Source organism: Phyllopteryx taeniolatus, chromosome 17 (assembly GCF_024500385.1).
Source record: "Phyllopteryx taeniolatus isolate TA_2022b chromosome 17, UOR_Ptae_1.2, whole genome shotgun sequence".
Lineage (NCBI taxonomy): Eukaryota > Metazoa > Chordata > Actinopteri > Syngnathiformes > Syngnathidae > Phyllopteryx > Phyllopteryx taeniolatus.
The window spans coordinates 15,563,294-15,583,318 of NC_084518.1; the positions used below are offsets into that span (position 1 = coordinate 15,563,294).

Here is a 20,025-nt window from a genome sequence, read left to right on the forward strand (position 1 = left end):
AAAGTATGACCACAGGAAAGACAGGGAAACTCATCCTGGGAGTCTATGATGCTCCTCTAGAAATTGTTATAGTCTGTGTCCTTTTATGTCTTGTTTGTTGGTGATGTAAACAAGCTAAAAATATGAGGAGCTAATGGCTGGAGTGGGACAACCCCCCCATTCCCCAGACTCAACAAATCTGCTGCAGCCATCAGAGAGAAGGGAGCAAAAGGAGGTAGAAATAACAGGATCGTTCTTGGCACCAACAGCTGGATTTTGATGCAAAGTATCTTTGTTTCCATCAGCCTCAAAGATAGCAGTTACTGCTCAATGAATCAAGGTTTTTAACTTCCTTGCAAGGCCTTCAGTGCTGAGACGGCTTTAATCCTCGGGTCGGACGGAGCAAGATTTAAAGAATGGATGACGAATAGAAGCCGCTGTCTTGCCGGTCAGAAAGACCATGCCGTTCATCTTTGTAATCTCCTGGAAAGTCATCCGTCCGCCAGGTTGTAACTTATTGTTGACTTCGCTTTAAGATGTTTCCACTCTGGAAAAAAACACTACATATTGAAGATGTGTATTGTAAATGAAATAAATTGAACCGCCACCTATTTCACCAGTCACAAATTTATTTATTGTTTTTTTTTGTGTAGAACCTAACCTATAAGATAAAGCCCTGTCTAAATAGGAAACTAGTAATATGGAAAGCAGAAACAAAGTACTGTATGTTGAAGTGATACATCTCCGCTGTGAGACAAGCTTAGTATATCAGGGAAGAGTTTAGCCTGGGTTATTAGTGGAAGTTACAGAGAGGCTTTATTTACCGCATTTGCATGTACATGTGAACCTGGTGTATTTTTTTTCAAAATCACCTGTAAGCCATTTTTTTTAAGGGTAATGTAGGATGAGTTTGAAATTATATTAAAGGGTTTTGGGGTGGTGGAACACTGGATGACTGATTAGCACATCTGCCTCACAGTTCTGAGGTCAAGGGTTCAAATCCAGGCTCCGGCCTTCTGGTTTGGAGTTTGCATGTTTTCCCTGTGCCTATGTGGGTACTCAAATTTCCTCCCATATTCCAAAAACCTACATGGTAGGTTAATTGAAGACTCCAAATTGCCCATAGGTGTGAATGGTCATTTGTGCACTGTGATTTGCTGGCAACCAGTTCAGGGCGAACCTTTTGTTGTCAGAGTAAAATCTTGGAATTCTCTACAGAACTATTTGAAGGGTTGTACAGATATTTTTCATTTAAACAAAACAACAAACAAATGATAAAATATGCTTTGGAAATTTTCCAGGTTGAGATGTTTTACTTTGAGTTGATTCGGTCTTATAAATTCACCATTATGGGTTGTTTGGTTTGTAACAGGCGGCACGGTGGACGACTGGTTAGCGCGTCAGCCTCACAGTTCTGAGGACCCGGGTTCAATCCCCGACCCGCCTGTGTGGAGTTTGCACGTTCTCCCCGTGCCTGCGTGGGTTTTCTCCGGGCACTCCGGTTTCCTCCCACATCCCAAAAACATGCATTAATTGGAGACTCTAAATTGCCCGTAGGTGTGACTGTGAGTGCAAATGGTTGTTTGCTTGTATGTGCCCTGCGATTGGCTGGCAACCAGTTCAGGGTGTACCCCGCCTCCTGCCCGATGACAGCTGGGATAGGCTCCAGCACACCCGCGACCCTAGTGAGGAAAAGCGGCTCAGAAAATGGATGGATGGATTGATGGTTTGTAACATACCAGGATGCTTTAAATTTGTTATGATGAGACATGACTTCCAGCAACAACAATGATCTGACCAAGACTCAACAAACCCAGGCAAGTAAATCCAAACAAATTGAGGAGACAGTGAGGCACACCTGAACAAACACGAGTGGCTGGAGGGAGCTGATTGGGTGACACACGAGGCTTGTCGAGAACAGGTGGAGACAAAAACCAAAGTAGTCGACGACATGAACATGTGACAAAGGAAAACTTGTCAAAAAAAAAAGCAAAGCTAAATCTAATCAGAACCAAGTCAACAAAAACACAGCTCATGACCGTTTAAGTTAGTTGCAGACATAAATAAGAATATATTCTACTTACTATTACTTTTCAATCATGAAAAGCGTTGATTCAAAAGTTATGGATTTTTGTAACATAATTTTATATTGTAAACTCTACTTTCGTGAAAGGAAATAGATTAACCATTTACAGTTTAAACTATTAATATAGTAAATTATAAAAATTTGGGGGGGGGGGGGGGGGTATTCATTTCGTTGAAGTGTTTCGCTATTCGCTTGGTCCTTATCCCCTGTGAATAGTGGGGTTTTACTGTATTTGTGGCTATTGATCGAGAACTTCTTCCTGGCAGCGGTCTTTGGTCATACTATGAATCCCAAGCTGGTTTTCCTCCCATTTTACACATGTCTTTGTCTTCGCATTCCCATTATTATTATGTACAGGAAATAAATGCGCCTTCTTTGTACTCCCCAAAATGGCAATTCAAAGTAGCTCTGTCTCGGTACAAACAAACAGCGCTTGTGTGTGTAGTTGCCATCGAGAGCAAACAGTCTGAAAAACGACAGCAGTACTGGCCAACACCTTGTGAGAGCGCACTTGACGGCGGTGGTCCATATCTGAAGCGTGGGCGGACTGGCTGTTCCGTGATGGCGTCAACTGATAAATCTATTACACGTTGACTGAGCTTCTGTGGGCGAAAGGGGTCCTTACATAAAGGCAGTCATGTGTCTTCGCTCCAGGTCAGCTCCCGTGCTCGCCCCGTTTCTTCAATCCTTTCCCGCTTGACAACCAAGACCAAAGCGATGAAAAAAGCCCTCTGAGCTGACGACACGACAAGTTGTTTGTCACAGCACCCCCAATGAAACCCAAGATTGCGGCCATGACTCACGAGATTTTATTAGCTTGGACCTCACCGAAGGGTTGCATTTTCTGCCTTTCAAAAGGGAAGGCATAAATTATCCGACAAGGCCTGCTTAGCTCAGCAGCGTAGCTAAATGATGTATCTCGTCACAGCTGCCAGTCAGTGAGTCATGTTCTTTCTTGTCAGTTGACACAACTGGAGTCAATTACAAGCAACCTAAAGATATATGCAACAAGTTATCACCCCACTTCTGTAGAAGCCAAAGAATGCTTGATGGCTCATACTGTGGAGTATGACGTGCTGATGACTTTATCTAATGTATCAATCGGGGGGGGGGAGTAGATTGGTTCTCTGTTCCTGCCAAAAATCTGCAGACTGACACTTGAGAATTTCTCATTTTTATTAGCTCGTCACTCTACTAAATGACCACACTACAGGTATATCAGATTTGACTCTGGTTCATCGCGTCCTTAGAGGTACTAGCAGTCGTAATATCTCAAACCTTTACGTATGGCATGCACTAGTTTTGGGGTTGCCAAAAGACGTACTCTTGTGTCAAAATCGTCTTGACAGAATCAGGTCATCAAGACTCTCTCACTGGTATTGCCTTTCAGGTCAGGATCGGGAGAACGAGTGTGGTCGCCAGCAGTTAGCGAAGACGGCAAGACGAGCCCTTACATGGAGTCTGACTCGCAGGTAAACACCAATTTTCATTATTAAAAACACTTCCGTGAGATACATTTCCAACACACTTTACTAATCGGATGCCTTGAGTGAATTTTGACAGTTGAAGCCCTAAGATGAGAGACGGTACAAAGCCAGAACTTAGATGTCTCCCTAGACTTAGTATTTAGTGTTCTCGTGATCTAAAACTCAATCAAAGCAATGTCAAGTTAAACTGTTAGATTTTTTATTTTATTTTTTTTAACATTTTCAACCTCTTGCTGTGATTATGATTCCCCCAAACCCTAAAGACGATTGACTGGATACAGGCGCTTTCAAAAACTGTTGCGTTTTCAAGCATGTTCAGGCTCCCAAAGCCCATTCATTAGGGGTTAATTTGGGTAAAAGTGCCTAGTAGAAGTTCATTAAAATATGACCCTACCCAAAATATCTGCTTCCAACCAAAATGGCTGACTTCCTGGTCCATTTCAGGCATGGGTCCTGGAGACTTTTTCATGCATCCTGTTACAATACACATTTCTACCCAATTTTGTGTGAAAGAAAAACCTTCAAATTTTCCAGGTGGCGCAATGAGTGAGTATTGGGGGGGCGGAGGGGGATCATGTTTGGGACCCCTAAAATCCATAGAATTGGACCAGGATACACACACTTGCGAAACTTGGTGAGTTTTGTGAAGGTCCCAAAAAAGGCGATTTATTCGTAATAAATAAGAAATAGGAATGAGTACCAATTCTTAATTTTCTGTAGTCTTTTGGCAAATATGGCGTTTTATTGTCTTCTTTTCTTTTGTTCATTCAGTGTTCAGAGGTACTCATCGTGGGAATTGCTCTTTTTACTGCTTTGATTTCACAGCGTGTAACTTTGATCTTGATTCTAAAATCCATTAAAACTAGATCCTGGTCTTTTGATGGCCCCAACTTTCCATGTGGGGCTGTAAATTAAATGTGAGACTGTCTCTCACTGTTGATTATAAACAGCATCCATAGAAACAGACAAACCTCGCTTCAGGAATGGCGTGTCCCCGGATAGTGTATTAAAAATGAACGAACACATCCAGTGTTGAAAAAGTCGATTGTTCTCCGATTGTACCAGCTGCCAGGATATTCCAGGCACAATGAAGCCTATTGCAGATGGTTTTTTTTTTTTTTTTTAGTTTTCCACTGGTTTCAGAGCGTTTTGGAAGGAATGGGAGGTTTGCAAGTGCCTAAATGCGTACACATGTGGATGGAGCCTTTGAAAGAGACAAAGAAGACACTGTGAGAAGTGTCTTTTGTCCAGCTTCTTGGCTGTGGATAGACTGGGGGCAACCACACAAAGACCTGAGGTAGCATTTATTATTCGTCACCTCATCGATAGACGCTTGACGTCCTTCCAGAAGGGTATTGTTTTCAGCTCGGGAGACGCAATGAAAGCAGTCGTATTGTCTCGTGTCGTTCATCAGGAATTGCGGTAAAGGGGGATGAAATGTTTGGTCTTTTGCAGTAATGCCAGAGGGGCTTTTGCTTTGAAACAGCCAGACTTTTGAAACTCCAGTCAAGGTCAAGTCTCGTCTAGATTTCGTCATATCCGGACATCATTGATGGATGATCATCAATACACTTCAAAAAGGTGCCCTGTACCTTAAAACGTGAATGCCGCCGTTGTGACGGTTGTATTGGGAACTGTAGATTACGTCATATCTGGCACCATCGACAAATTACACATTATTGGATGTCTAACCTCCCTCGAAACTTGAACGCTACCATTATACAAGTCAGAAACAGTCAAAGATTTTCCAGACAGAGCGGCGTCAATTGCTAACATTAGCCGAATGGCTAGCTGCCCTTCATACAGGCATCAGTTGTTTTCAAAAAAATTATTTATTCAGTCCAGTATAATAGTCTTGCATTTGTGTCGGAAACTACAGTCGAGATCAAGTCTTGCATAGATTTCATCTGGTCTAAATTAGACATTTTCGGATGAAGATCAATACACACACCTAAAAAATGTACGAATGTGGTAACTCAAAACTTTGTACAAGTCAGAAACAGACAAAAACATTTGAGACAGAGGCAATGGCGTGCACTGCAATTGGGTCCGAATGTAGCGGCAGAGCTAATACTAACTTGTAATTCAATCCTGTGTTTGTGTCGGAAACTTCCGTCAAGATCACATGCGGCAAAATAAACAAATTACGTATTTTTGGATGACCTTCAATATGCCTAAAAGATGTATGCGGTACCTCAAAACCTGAACGCCACAAGTCAGATGCAGATCCAAAATTCAAGACAGAAGCACTAGCATGGATTGCAAACATTAGCTACTAGGGCTAACAGTCATTTTCATCGTCACTTATTATTGAAAGATGGCATGTTTAAGTTCTTTTTACAACAAGCCGTTGATTCGCAAAATCCAGTTGAGGTCAAAAGTTAAAACCAGCATAAATTTTATCATGTCTGGCTCCATAGACAAATTACACACATTTGGATGACCATCAATACATCTCAAAAATGTATGTGGTCCATAAAAACTTGGTACAAGACCGAAACAGACCAAAATTTGAAATGTAATTGTAACGTACTAGAGCTAGCTTGCATTTGTATCACAAGTTTTTTTTTTTTTTTTTTTTTTTTAACAAGCCGGTGGTGTGCAAAATCCAGTCAAGATTTAGCACTTTTGGATGACTATCAAGACACCTAAAATTTCGTACATTTAAGAAACAGGCCAAAATTTGGAGACGGGGGTATTGAGGTCAGCTGCTAACATTAGCTATTAGGGCCAACTGACATTTGCGTCATCACCTGTTATCAAAAGGTATCGTGTTTAAGTTCTTTTTACAATAACCCAGTGGTTGGCAAAATCCAGTCAAGGTTAGAAACAGACCAACATTTCGAGACAGAGGTTACTACTAACAGCCAGACTCGCTTGCTGCCATACTTATCACGTGTTCTCCAACTTGTGTCGTAAGTAAGGAAACTAGTAGAGGTCAAGACTCATCTAGAGTTCACCATATCCGGTACGCTGGACAAATGACACATTTTTGGATGTCTAACGTACTTCAAAACTTGAACGCCATCGTCTAACAGGCTCAATTGTAACAAATAATCAATGCGCTATTGCAATGGGACATTTTGACTGACATGCATATGTACTGCATTCATATTGGAGACCATGTTATTTACATTGGTGACTCACACTGAGCTAATTACTGGATGGAGATAACAGCACATGTGTGACTCTTGGCAAGCTGCTACATTTGTGTCATCATCATCATCATCCACCACAGTGTGTGACTGGCAAAGCTTCGTCTGCTTCCTACTAAAACACAGTTTATACTACACGAAACCAAAGACACATGCTGACACGCTTGTAGCCCGAAGCAAAGCTCATCTGGAAACAAAATGGTGTCGCTGTCATCCATCAGTGCTACTTCAAAAGCACCTCCCCTGGAGGCATCGTAATCATTCTCTCCTTTACTTTTTAGAGCCAAATAAAGATTTTAGACAGGAAGAGAAATGGAAACAATTGGAAGTCATTAAAATGCAGCAATTGAACAAATAAATGATGACCATTAAGACTTTTAGGACAAAAACATGGGAATGGAGAATTCCATTCACCGACAGGTGAACCTTTTCGAAAGCCTCGGAGGGAGAAACCAACACCCACAAATTCTTTGTTGTTGTTAAAAAGTCGCCTTTTCTTACTCTGTTTTTTCGTTTACTTTCAAACATTTGTTCTAACTGGATTTTTGTACAACCCCAATTCCAATGAATTTGGGACGTTGTGTTAAACATAAATAAAAACAGAATACAATGATTTGCAAATCATGTTCAACTTACATTTAATTGAATACACTACAAACACAAGATATTTAATGTTCAAACTGATTAACTTTATTGTTTTTAGCAAATAATCATTAGCTTAGAATTTTATGGCTGCAACACGTTCTAAAAAAGCTGGGACAGGTGGCAAAAAAGATCCCACAGGTGAACAGGCTAATTGGGAACAGGTGGGTGCCATGATTGGGTATAAAAGGAACTTCCCTGAATTGCTCAGTCATTCAGCATCAGAATCATCTTTATTTGCCAAGTATGTCCAAAAAACACACAAGGAATTTGTCTCCGGCAGTTGGAGCCGCTCTAGTACGACAACAGACAGTCAATTGACAGAGAACGCTTTTGAAACATAAAGACATTGACAAAAAACAGTCACTGAGCAATAAAGGGTTGCTAGTTATCTGGTAATGCCGGGCCCTTTCTTTTTTTTGACAATTGTGCAAAAAGATGCAGAGTCCTCTAGCACTTAGAGCAGTTCGAAAGACTAATATTGCAATAGTCCGGTGCAATGACCATTGTGCAAAGGGCGCCGAGACTTCAAGTGAGTAGTCCGATAATCTGGGACAATGTTGATTGTGCAAATGTTGCAGATACTCCTCAGTCAGTGTGCAAATAGAACAGATGCTACTATGGCATGAGTGGCCAGTATTGGTCAACAACAAATATGCAAATAGTGCAGCGTGGCGAGACTACTACAGTGAGTGCACAAGTAATGTATAATTGGCCCCACAGAAATGTGACAACAAACTCAAGTAAAAAAATTGCCAGGATGTTGGAATGGAATTATAGGTTAGGTGTTTAAGAAGTTGATGGCAAGAGGGAAGAAGCTGTTGGAATGTCATGCATGCTCTTGTCTTAGTTCTGGCAGCATGCAAGTCCTCAAGGGTGGGTAGGGGGGTACCAACAATCCTTTCAGCAGTTTTGAATGTCCGTTGCAGTCGGAGTTTGGCCTTTTTTGTAGCAGCACCAAACCGGACTGTGATGGAAGAACACAGGACTGATTCGATGATCGCTGTGTAGAACTGCCTCAGCAGCTCCTGCGGCAGGGCGTGCTTCCTCAGAAGCCGCAAGAAGTACATCCTGTGTTTGGCCTTTTTGAGGACGGAGTTGATGTTGGCCGCCCACTTCAGGTCCTGAGAGACTGTAATTCACAAGCCAAGATGGGGCAAGGTTCACCTCTTTGTGAACAAGTGTGTGAGAAAATAGTCGGACAGTTTAAGGACAATGTTCCTCAACGTACAATGGCAAGGAATTTAGGGATTTCATCATCTACGGTCCATAATATTATCAAAAGGTTCAGAGAATCTGGAGAAATCACTGCATGTAAGCGGCAAGGCCGAAAACCAACATTGAATGCCCGTGACCTTCGATCCCTCAGGCGGCACTGCATCAAAAACCGACATCAATGTCTAAAGGATATGACCACATGGGCTCAGGAACACTTCAGAAAACCAATGTCAGTAAATAAACTCTGGCGCTACATCCATAAGTGCAACTTGAAACTCTACTATCCAAAGCAAAAGCCTTTTATCAACAACACCCAGAAACGCTAAGATGGACTGATGCAAAGTGGAAAAGTGTTCTGTGGTCCGACGAGTCCCATTTAAAATTTTTGGGGAAATTGTGGACGTCGTGTCCTCCGGGCCAAAGAGGAAAAGAACCATCCGGACTGTTATGGACGCAAAGTTCAAAAGCCAGCATCTGTGATGGTATGGGGCTGTGTTAGTGCCAATGGCATGGGTAACTTACACATCTGTGAAGGCACCATTAATGCTGAAAGGTACATACAGGTTTTGGAGAAACATATGCTGCCCTCCGAGCAATGTCTTTTTCATGGGCGCCTCTGCTTATTTCAGCAAGACAATGCCAAACCACATTCTGTACGCGTTACAACAGCGTGGCTTAGTAGTAAAGGAGTGCAGGTACTAGACTGGCCTGCCTGCAGTCCAGACCTGTCTCCGATTGAAAATGTGTGGCGCATTATGAAGCGTAAAATTCAACAACTGAGACCCCGGACTGTTGAACATCTGAAGTTGTACATCAATCCAGAATGGGAAAGAATTCCATCTACAAAGCTTCAACAATTAGTGTCCTCAGTTCCCAAACGTTTATTGAATGTTGTTAAAAGAAAAGGTGATGTAACACAGTGGTAAACATGACCCTGTCCCAGCTTTTTTGGAACGTGTTGCAGCCATAAAATTCTAAGTTAATGATTATTTGCTTAAAAACAATAAAGTTTATCAGTTTGAACATTAAATATCTCGTCTTTGTAGTGTATTCAATTAAATATAGGTTGAACATGATTTGCAAATCATTGTATTCTGTTTTTATTTATGTTTAACACAATGTCCCAACTTCATAGGAATTGGGGTTGTAGTTTACAAAAGTACAGTCAGGTGCCAATTTAGAGATTAGGTCGCTATATTTAGAAATGTTTTCGACCCCTCTAACGGCAGTTTTTCCAAGATCCAAGGGTGAATTGTATTTTATTTTTTCAAATGTTATTTTTTTAATTGATTAAGGATCTTTTAGATTATAAGATGTCCTGTATTATACATATATTGTGTGTTTGCACACATTTTTTGACAAAAGGGAAACATTTTGCAAAGAAAAAAAAATATCATTAGCCTAATAGCATATTTGCCTGTTTATATTTGAACGTTTTCAGAAAACAAGAAAAAGCACAATTTTTAGTAAGTGCATTGGTATTTTTTTGATGTTGTTAGCCTAATAGCATAATTGGCAAAGTCATATTTGAATAGTTTTGGAAAAGAAGAAAAATAACTTTGTTTTAGCATTGTGACAGTAAATTAAAAATTACTTGGTCAACTATGCTATTCGGCTACTAGCATTATTTATTTATTTTTCTGTGGAAGTTGATGGAAGTTAATGTTTGGGAAAAACAAAAAAAAATAATTTGAAAGCCTGTTTGGTATCACGAGGAATGAAGCAAATTCCAGAAGGGTAAAAATGACCAAAAACTTCTGTCGTTTGCTTTTTCTACAAGCAAAGCGGAAATGTGATTTTACTTTAAAGCCATATCACCGACGTCAACGTTGGTCATACATGTAACCTGTCCTTACTACTGGACATATTTTCTACCATTACCTTTCAACAGGACTTTTGGTACAGTAGAAATATATTTGCGGTTATTGAAACCCACTGTGTACTGTATATGCTACATTTCTTTTAACCTTGAGAACACATGATGTTCCCATGTCAATAAAATGACTCAATCGGGTTTGACGTCACTACACAGTTGATTTTAAGAGCAATGTTATTAAAATAACATCATGTCTATCCGCCCCCTTATTTTCCAGTGAGAGAGAATTTTTCTGGGAAAGTCTTTTCCACCCTAATCTCTCGTCAGCAATTTAAGTTTCAAGCATCCACTTGTGCTGTCGGAAAAAAGCTTTCCACCGTAAACTGACATTTCCAATCCTCCCCTTAGCTGGAAGTTCTTGGGGCTAGCCTGTCGGTCGGCGTTAGATGATAATTCCTGGCACGAAACGTCGCGTTGCGTTGCGTGGCAGTTCGGAAGCCGGAGCGTGGAACTTTTCCAGGCTTGGCAGGAACTGACAGGTGAAGTCCTTGCAGGAATTTTTGATATTAGAGTTGCCCAAAGTCTTGTCCAAAGGTAATTTGTGACCCGCTGCGCATTTTCTGCCCTGACTCATGTTCTATCTAATACAAGGGTCCCGTGCTCTATCGAGCTTCACCTAGTGAAACCCTGCTATATCGCAGATTTTTTTTGGGTGAAATGTATCTGCTTGCTTATCACAGAAATCATCACTAAATATAGGACAATAATAAAAAACTGTGCTTAAATAATGCCATCCATCCATTTTCTGAGCCGCTTCTCCTCACTAGGCTCGCGGGCGCGCTGGAGCCTATCCCAGCTATCAACGGGCAGGAGGCGGGGTACACCCTGAACTGGTTGCCAGCCAATCGCAGGGCATCTTAAATAATGATGCAATTCAAATGTTGCACAAATATTTAAATAATACCTGCAGTAAATAAGTGTTTGAAAACAAACTGCTCGACAGATAAAATGCAATTGTATTGTACTTAAAATTTAAATACAACTGAACTGTTCTTAATAAATGTACGGTACGGGATTAAAAATAATTTTTATCCACTGTTATGCACAGTTTTAACATTGAATTTGGTGATTCTTTTGCATACCACTAGATGGAGCCTGCACTTTGATAATCACTGATATACTGTACGGTATATTGTATCTTTAAAAACATACTTAACTCCACAGTGTTTGCCCGCTATATTGCACTTCAGGGCACCATGGGAAAGGTGGTAGAGTGGTCGTCTCTCAACCCAAAGGTTGTGGGTTCGACCCTCAGCCGTTTGTGACCGTATCAACGTGTCCTTGAGCAAGCTACTGAACTCCAAGTTGCTCCTGATGCTGCATCATCAGTACGTAAATGAGGAGAAAGTGTTGAAGCGATTTGAGGACCTTGAAGCTAGAAAAGTGAAAACCCCTTTAATGCTAATAAGTTTGCTTTGTCACCGATAACGCCGAGATAAGATTTAGACAGTTTTTTTTTCTCCTTTCAATATGTTTACCTGTTTAGCATATGCTGACCTGCAGCATATTGTACTGGTTTTAGCATGTTTCATTAACCCAAGGTGAAGTGCCCCCCTTTTCCTCTCATATTTCTAGTGGCCTTCAGTGGAAAAGGTTTGGACGTTGCGCTCAGTTGTGTTTTATGAATGGAATGAGGCTGTGTGATTCCAGGAAGTGCAAGAAAATCAAAGTTGTAGTCATTCCAGCTGACTGGCTTGTAATAATACAGAATCACTTGAGGCTTTTAGTCTCGTGTGTTGCCAAAATGTGTTTACAGGGACCACCGGTGCTTAATCCCTTGCCAGGAAATCCGCCGAAGCATGATATATATATATATATATATTTTTTTTTTTTTTTAAAGAGCTCAACACCTGTGACCCGCTTTATTCGCTTGTTTGTGTTCGCCCTTAATCTGCTGAAATCTGCCACTAAAAAGTGTCCAAATCAGTCTATGGTTCCTCCTGATGGGGTCAGGGTGCTCTCTGCAGGGCGTAAGAAGGCCACAGAGGCTCGGTCATATGCGGAAGAATCATATTTTACGGTTTTATTTTCAAGGATTAATGCTGGATCTGGCTAAGATGGCTGGTGTTGTGTTGAAACACAGGTCTTCTGAGTCCGAGAGCTTCCTGTCACTGACCTCCACCAAGGAAGGTTGCATTTCCATTGTTAGTAGCCAGGCCCGTACAATATATATTATTTAAAAAAATAAAATAAAATAAAAGTAAGTTTGCTTATATGCTATTATTATATGCTTACTTATTATTATTCTGTTTTTATTAGTATTTAGTTTTTACTTTTTTGGTGATGTCATTCTTATATTTTCGACATAAAGAGCAATTTAAAAAAAAATAAATTTAAATTTTTAAAAAGCGCCTCCTATAACCTCCACCAAGGAACGTTGTGTTTGCTTAGCCTTTTGTTAATTTGTTAGGACAGTCTCACTTCCAATGAATTTTCTGGAGTAGTGGTGCACGGGCCAAGTGAGAATGTGGAAAATTTTAGTGTAGCTCTGATCTCTGATCTCACCAAGATGACTGCTGTTGTGTTGAAACATGGTTCTGAATCAGGGAACTGATAATCCTTAACCTCCACCAAGGAAGGTTACGTTTCCAAAGCCATTTCTTTGTTTGTTAGTGGATAAGCTTGTGCAAACACTCAACCGACTTCCACTGAGTTTTATGGAGGGTTGGTGCGTAGGCCGTTAGAATTTGTGAAATTTTGGTGTCGATCTGGTCTCTGATCTCAACAAGATGACTACTATTGTATTGAAAAATGGGCTTTCCAAATCCGGGACCTGATTTTCCCTAACCTCAATCAAGTAAGGTTACGTTTCCATAGCAGTTTGTTTGTTTGTTTGGTTGTTTTTTTAGTAGGCAGTCTCGTACAAGCCTTAAACTGACCTCCATTGAGTTTTGTGGAAGTAAGAATCCCTGAAATTTTGTTGCAGATCTGGTCTCCATTGTTTCACTCAGTAATCCAGCACCCAGATGCCGTGTTGTTTTCCTGTCTTTTTGACCTGCCCTCCCGCTCTGCCGCCCATCAGTCTGTCACCTCCTCTCCAGCCCGTCTGTCTCTCCTCCCCTGAATGGCTGGTTTGTGTTTGCTTAGCGGAGCAGAGCGCCATGAGAAGGGGCTTCATTTTGAGGGTCCGTAGGGATTAAACCTCACGGGAGAACTAGATTGTGTGTGTGTGTGTGTGTGTGTGTTTGGGTTTCCGGTCAATCAGGGCAGAGACAGGCAGGGGTCTCAAGGCACATGATTTCAATTATGGTCCCCCACCTTTACTCCAGCCCTTCCTCCCTTTCACACTGTGTCTGTTTGACCTGAGGTACCATCACTAACCTCTTTCCCACAGGGATCCTGCAAAATTCTTTAGCGCTGTAACAGAAGAGCCGATATTTTACGCCTTTGATTCAGAATCCGGTGAGACGTGAAATAGTTGTTAGACTGCGACAATTGCTTTCAACACAAAGGGGAAGTGAGTGTCAGGTGTTAAACTTGAAACCCATATTCCACTTTCCGGTATTTCCTTGCACGCAGGCGGTTTCTCGTCTCTGATACGACCTCAGAAGCTGGGGAATTGGCGAGTCGACATCAACCTGCCCTTTTTGTTTTGGTACCTTTCACACAAAACTGTGACACGGGGGAAAGCAGATTTTGAGGGCTTGTGTGAAAGGGGCTACGAATATGCATCAATCCACAGCCTCATTCCAAACAGAAAAATATTGATTTTGTCAGGTGTTAAACTTAACACACCAATCGCAGAATTGCGTAATATCTTTACTCACTGGCATCATTCTGCCTCCCGTTACGGCTCAGATACTGCGTCCAAAGGCCAGGTAGACTTTGTACCCCCATTCGGTATCTTTCTCACAGCGACTCCAGAAGCAAGCGGAAAATTCCCGACTGTAACAAGACAGTGTGAAAAGTGCGACAGAGAGCCATTTACATCTATTTCATGCCCCTATCCCGGCATTGCGGAACATCCTGATACACAGGTGTTGTCCTTTCTCTGTCACAGTTTTGAAACTACCCCCAAGCGGAAAATGGAGACTTTCTTCACCCCTTTCAATGTTGTTTCACGCAGTGACCAGCTGTAACAGCCGACCCGGCATTTCCGGGGGTACCCCCGCACCGACGAGCGGGGGTGGGGAATTCTGGAGTTGACTTTCACATAAACGACAATGCCTTATTGACTTTTTGACAGATATGTTTGAATTTGCAAAGGTCCTACTGAGTTCAACCACAGGAACCATATTGATTTTGAATGTGGTTATATCAGGTCACATTGGTTTTGAATCTCCTTACGCCATCCAATTATGACGACCTGGCCTGTCAGAATGATTGACGGGGTCTTCGAGTTGCTTTGGCCTATTTTATTTTTCAAAGCGTCCATCTGGAGAGCACCGCGCGATAACAGGGAATATTTTTAAAAAAAAATTTCCAAGATGTAAACTTTCCGATGCGGAGGAGAGAAAGCTTCCAGAAAAGGTCTGATTATGGAGGACCCGTGTGTGTGTGTGTGTGTGTGTGTGTGTGTGTGTGTGTGTGTGTGTGTGTGTGTGTGGTCTAAGCAAGTGTCTTGACAGGATGAAATCCATCTTTGTTGACGTGACTCATCTGAAGGAGCTGCGAAGCTACTAGTCCAAAAGTATTGGGACACGTGGTCGTTCCTCTGAAAACAGAGTTATTCTCCTCATTTTAAGAATTCGTTCTCAAAAAGACACGAAATGGACAAAGGTATTGGGACTTGGACGCGACAGGATCTTGTAGTGTCTGTGGGAATTCTTCAGATGACACCACGTGAACAGAAGCTTCGGGACACCAGATCGTTCACTGGAAATTGCGTTTTTCTCTTGTTTTTAGGAATTGCCTCTGAAAAAGTAACTACATGGACAAATGTATCGGGACAAGAAAACTACATGATGTTGGACCGTGTCTGGAAATTCTTCAGAAGACACTACAGTACTATTGGGATGCCTGGTCGTACCACTGGAAATGGAGTTGTTCTCTTCTTTTTAAGAAATCTCTCTCAAAAAGACACAAAATTGAGAAAATATTTGGGACACGACAACTATACGATCTTGGCCTGTCTCTGTGGGAATTCTGCAAAAGACACTGTCAACAGAAGTATTGGAACACCTGGTCGTTCCTCTGAAAAATGAGTTATCTTCTTTTTAAGAATTCAATCTCAAAAAGTAACAATACGGACAAAAGTATTGGGACACGTCAACGACATAATCTCAGAGTGTCTGTGGGAATTCTTCAAAAGACACTACGTGGACAAAGGTATTGGGACATCTGGTCGTTTCACTGGAAATTGAGTTGTCTGCTTCTTTTCAAGAATTATTTCCCAAAAAAGACGTCACATGTACACGATCTCGGTCGGAACGTGTCTGTGAGACGTCTTCGGAAGACACAACATGATTGAAAATATTGGGACAACTACAGGATCTGAGAGTCTGTCTGTAGGGATTTTTTTCTTAAAAATTCACTCGGTGGGCAAATGTATTTGGACGTTAGTCCCGCAGGAATTGAAAATGGAGCATTTTGTCCACCTGTGATGTCCTTAATGGACTTTGCTTGTTATTTTGTGGTACCAAGTCCAATCAGGAGTTAACCTCAACCTAAACACTTTGACCGTGGTTGTGTGTAGGCGCGTGTGCATCTGTGCCTCATTAGTTCGCCGCATTCCTCCAACCTGCTACAGTTAAGCGAGAATGTTCGAGGTTTGCCTTGCACCGCAATGGAGGATGACACATTTTCTTTGCCATCATTTGTTACAAAAAGGAAATATTAACCTATACTTGCAGTGTTTTTCTTCATTAACAAGTAATTTATTTCGCCGCAGAACTTCCGGCCCATCACCAGCGGCTACACCAACTACAGTCGCAAGCCCTCATACACCCCCGAGCCCCAACCCCCGCCGCCTCAGCTGCTCCCCCAGCAGCACCATCAGCAGCCGCATCCCACCAACCACGTGCTCAACGGCGACTCCAAGACCAATAACGGCCACAGCTACGTGTACGGCAACGGGCACGCTCAGTACAACAACCCGACTCCGCTGTACGCCCCCAACGGCAGCACCGGGGACCAATCCCTCCACAGCAAAATGGGAGGTCTCAGCCTGAGCGCCCCTCACAGGTGAGGACATGACCTGCACCTAACCCCACCATTTGGGATGATTTTCTTCACTTTTCACTTCCTGTAGATGCCCTAATCCTATGCTAATCATAGCAGTACCCTAACCGAAAGACTAATCCCTAGGACTAAACCTGACCTCCAACCCTACTCTAACATTAACCCGAACCCTTTAAAACCCAGTTAGGTGAATTCATAAATCTGTTTGTAGATATATTATCCATGTTTGAAGATAATTGCTGAACTTGTGCCAAGACTGAAAACTATGTACAATGTTGTAGCACTGAATTAAAACTGATCACCATTTCAGTTTTCCTCATTTTTGGGGTGTGGCTAAAACGACGGCGTGGGACGCACTTTGGAGTCCAGCATGAGTCGCCACTTCCACACTATTTAGGAATTTGAAGGAACTTCTTTCGCATTTGCGATGATCTGGCACAATTGCAGTTAGCTAGATTGCTATGCATACACCCTGAAAATACTTCTTCCCTTCAAATAGTCCGTTGGCACGACTGCTTTAGAGCGCCTTGTTGTCGGCCGTGTGTGCCCACACATCAAGCAGAGAAAGACGGAAGAGCGATGACGGGCAATTTTTTGGGATTTTCTTCTTTCAAGTCTGACTTGACAGACAGCGTGTTGAACGAGGCCTCATTTTCTATAACTGGCCATTTTTCACTTTCTTTTGATGAAACATGTATGTAAACACGATCGTTAATCAATTAACAATTTAAATGTTGAAAAATCAATACAAATTAATCCATAAAATGTGTTAATTGCCTAGCCTTGTGCTGCTGTTAGCAGTTAGCAAACATTAGTGTGATGGACACCAGTGCAGGACTCTCCAAAATAATGTCCCCCCTTCCCCATCTTGTCTTTTCTAGCCCCGAACCTCCCGCACCCTCTCCCGTCCAGAGCCGCAACGGCGTGGACATGCAGTCGCACGTCTACAAGATGCTGACGGACTATGAGGAGCCCTCCTCGGAGCCCAAGCAGTCCGGATCCTTCAAGTACCTGCAAGGGATCCTGGAGGCCGAGGATGGCGGTAAGTAGCTTTTTAACACAACAATTTTCACATATTAATACAGAATTTAAAAAAAAAAAGGTATACGAGTTTTGTCTCAAACATTAAAATAAATTTAAAATAAATAAATGTCTGTAAAAATATATATTTTCCATGGCAATCTTTGATAACATATTAAAATAAGTATAATTAAATTAAAAACTTCATTAAAATTAAGTAATTTATTCAATAATTAAATAAAAAAGGTAAATTAAAAAAACATTTTGGAAAAGACAAAATTAAAATGGCTGTCTTCCCTGAAATATAAAATGAATATTATTACAAAATCTAATTCAAATGCAGTCTTATCTTAAATGTAAACATCTTGAAAACATAAATGCAGTTAAAATGTCAGTATTTTCCCAAATAATTAAATTTAAAACGTAACAAACATTTTTTTTAAATAACATTAAAATTGTAGGCTTATCTGAAATATTTTTAAACAATAACTACATGGCAGGCTTCTCTCAAATATTTAAATAAATAAAAATGTTTTAAAAATCATAAACACATAAACATTAAATTTTAATGCAGTCCTCTCTCATATATTAAAATAAATCAAAAACATTCCACAACACAAATAAAATGCAGTCTTGTCTCAGATATTAATTCTTATAAAACCATTTGAATGCATCCATCTCTCCAATAATGACTTTCTTTTTAAATACAGAAAAGTGCTTTGCTTTTTTGTATGAAATTCCTGTAATTTCTCATGAGAAAGAATTCTTATGATTGTTCCATTACAATGCGATACCCGAGCTGCAGCGTTCGTCGGACGCAAGACGACGAGCACCTGGGCAAGAAGACCTTTTGCGTGTCTGGGCATTAGTCACATAACGACGTCGTAAATCCTCGCTTGGTTCATCCGTCTCGCTGACATAGTTTTCCTTTTATAGAAGGATGCAGTAAAGAGAGGGAAAACATGGAGGAGGAGGGGGGAGGGTGGGAGGAAGACGAGGGCTTTTCAAATAGCTCAGATAAGGAGGGGGAAACAACGATTTAGGACAATAAAGTGAGAAAAATGTCCTGTCTGACTGGAATTCCCACAGCTGCAAGCGTTTAATAATACCTATCTTTGTAAAGGCAGGGAGGATTTAGGACGAAAATATTCACGATGGAACATGAAGTGAGAAAAATGTATGCCGGTTCGGAATTTTCACTTGAGAGCAATTGATGGCTACTTACTACTACGATTTATTTTTTTCACCTAAAGTTCAAAGATGCAAATGCTTAATAATAACCAGGCGTTGCTATCTTTGTAAAGGTCGGAACGATTTAGTGCGAAAACATTCACAAAGGACAATAAAATGAGAAAAATTGCAATTCCCACTGGTTGAGTACAAGTGATGGGTTGTGCATACACACGACTATATTTATTGCTGCCAAAGTTTTAAATGTTAGATCATAACTAGGCAACAATATGTTTGTAAAAGTCCAATTTTTAACGTAGGTCTTGTGTTAGATCAGTCCAATGTGTATCTAATGAAGTTGACATACAGTAACTAGTGTGACTGCATTCGTGAAAACAGATACTATGAGTTCATAGTTTTACTAGATAATGCACATTGTGGCTGTCCGGGTGGTGGATAAAATCCGTCATGTTGACTGACAGGTTGAGACCCCACTGAGAGAAGGATTGATCCTTTGAGGGGCTTTTGGAACCAAAGCAAACACCAGTGTTTGATTTACTGGAATTCTACAGACTCCTGGAGATGACGGCTCCAGTTGGAGGAACAAGACTGCACCGAAAAAAACGGATCCACTCTCTATCCGGGAAATTATGAACAGTTCCAAATACCAGTCAGTGTTAGCACGAAACCTTCAGGCTTCTGCTAGAAAGCCAAACAATGTCAGGAAAAGCCTACTAGAACAGCTGAATTGGATTTGTGGTGAATCCCAGGCCCTTTAACTGCTGACTGAGTTTGTATGTGATTGGATTATACTGAACACAGCCGCATCCCTAGGCTGTAACCACGCAACTGCAACTGTACAGCAAACCAAGATTTGTATTGAATTGATTGATTGATTTAGTAACTGGTTGACCCTCCTTTGGCAGCAATAACCTCAACCAAACGTTTCCTGTAGTTGCAGATCAGACGCGCACAACAACGATCAAGATGAATTTTGGACTATTCCTTTTTCCAAAACGGTTGCATTATCAGCAAGATTCCTGTGACGCCTGGTGTGAATAGTTCTCTTGAGGTCATGTAACGTACTTGCCCTTCACGAAAAGATTTCATGAATTCATATCACAAAAACCTGGAATTTGAACAGGGGTGTGTAGACTTTTTGTATCCACTGTAGCGAGCTGACTCAGCTCGCGCCATCACGCTGCGTAGCACGCGATCGAAACACGGTTGACAAAGAATCCCACAAAAGGGGTTTTCCGTGAGAATGTGTTT

At 41.3% G+C, this 20,025-nt stretch overlaps 1 protein-coding gene across 1 annotated transcript in view; it reads left to right on the top strand.

Annotated features, from left to right (window-relative positions):
• The window catches only part of pdlim4 (PDZ and LIM domain 4), a 42,557-nt gene that overhangs the window by 17,961 nt on the left and 4,571 nt on the right, over nucleotides 1–20,025 (top strand). Inside the window, exons 3-5 of the mRNA XM_061751983.1 lie at nucleotides 3,456–3,537; nucleotides 16,274–16,566; nucleotides 17,445–17,605. Of these exons, the coding sequence (XP_061607967.1) occupies nucleotides 3,456–3,537; nucleotides 16,274–16,566; nucleotides 17,445–17,605 (536 nt within the window). The remainder of the gene's footprint in view (nucleotides 1–3,455; nucleotides 3,538–16,273; nucleotides 16,567–17,444; nucleotides 17,606–20,025) is intronic.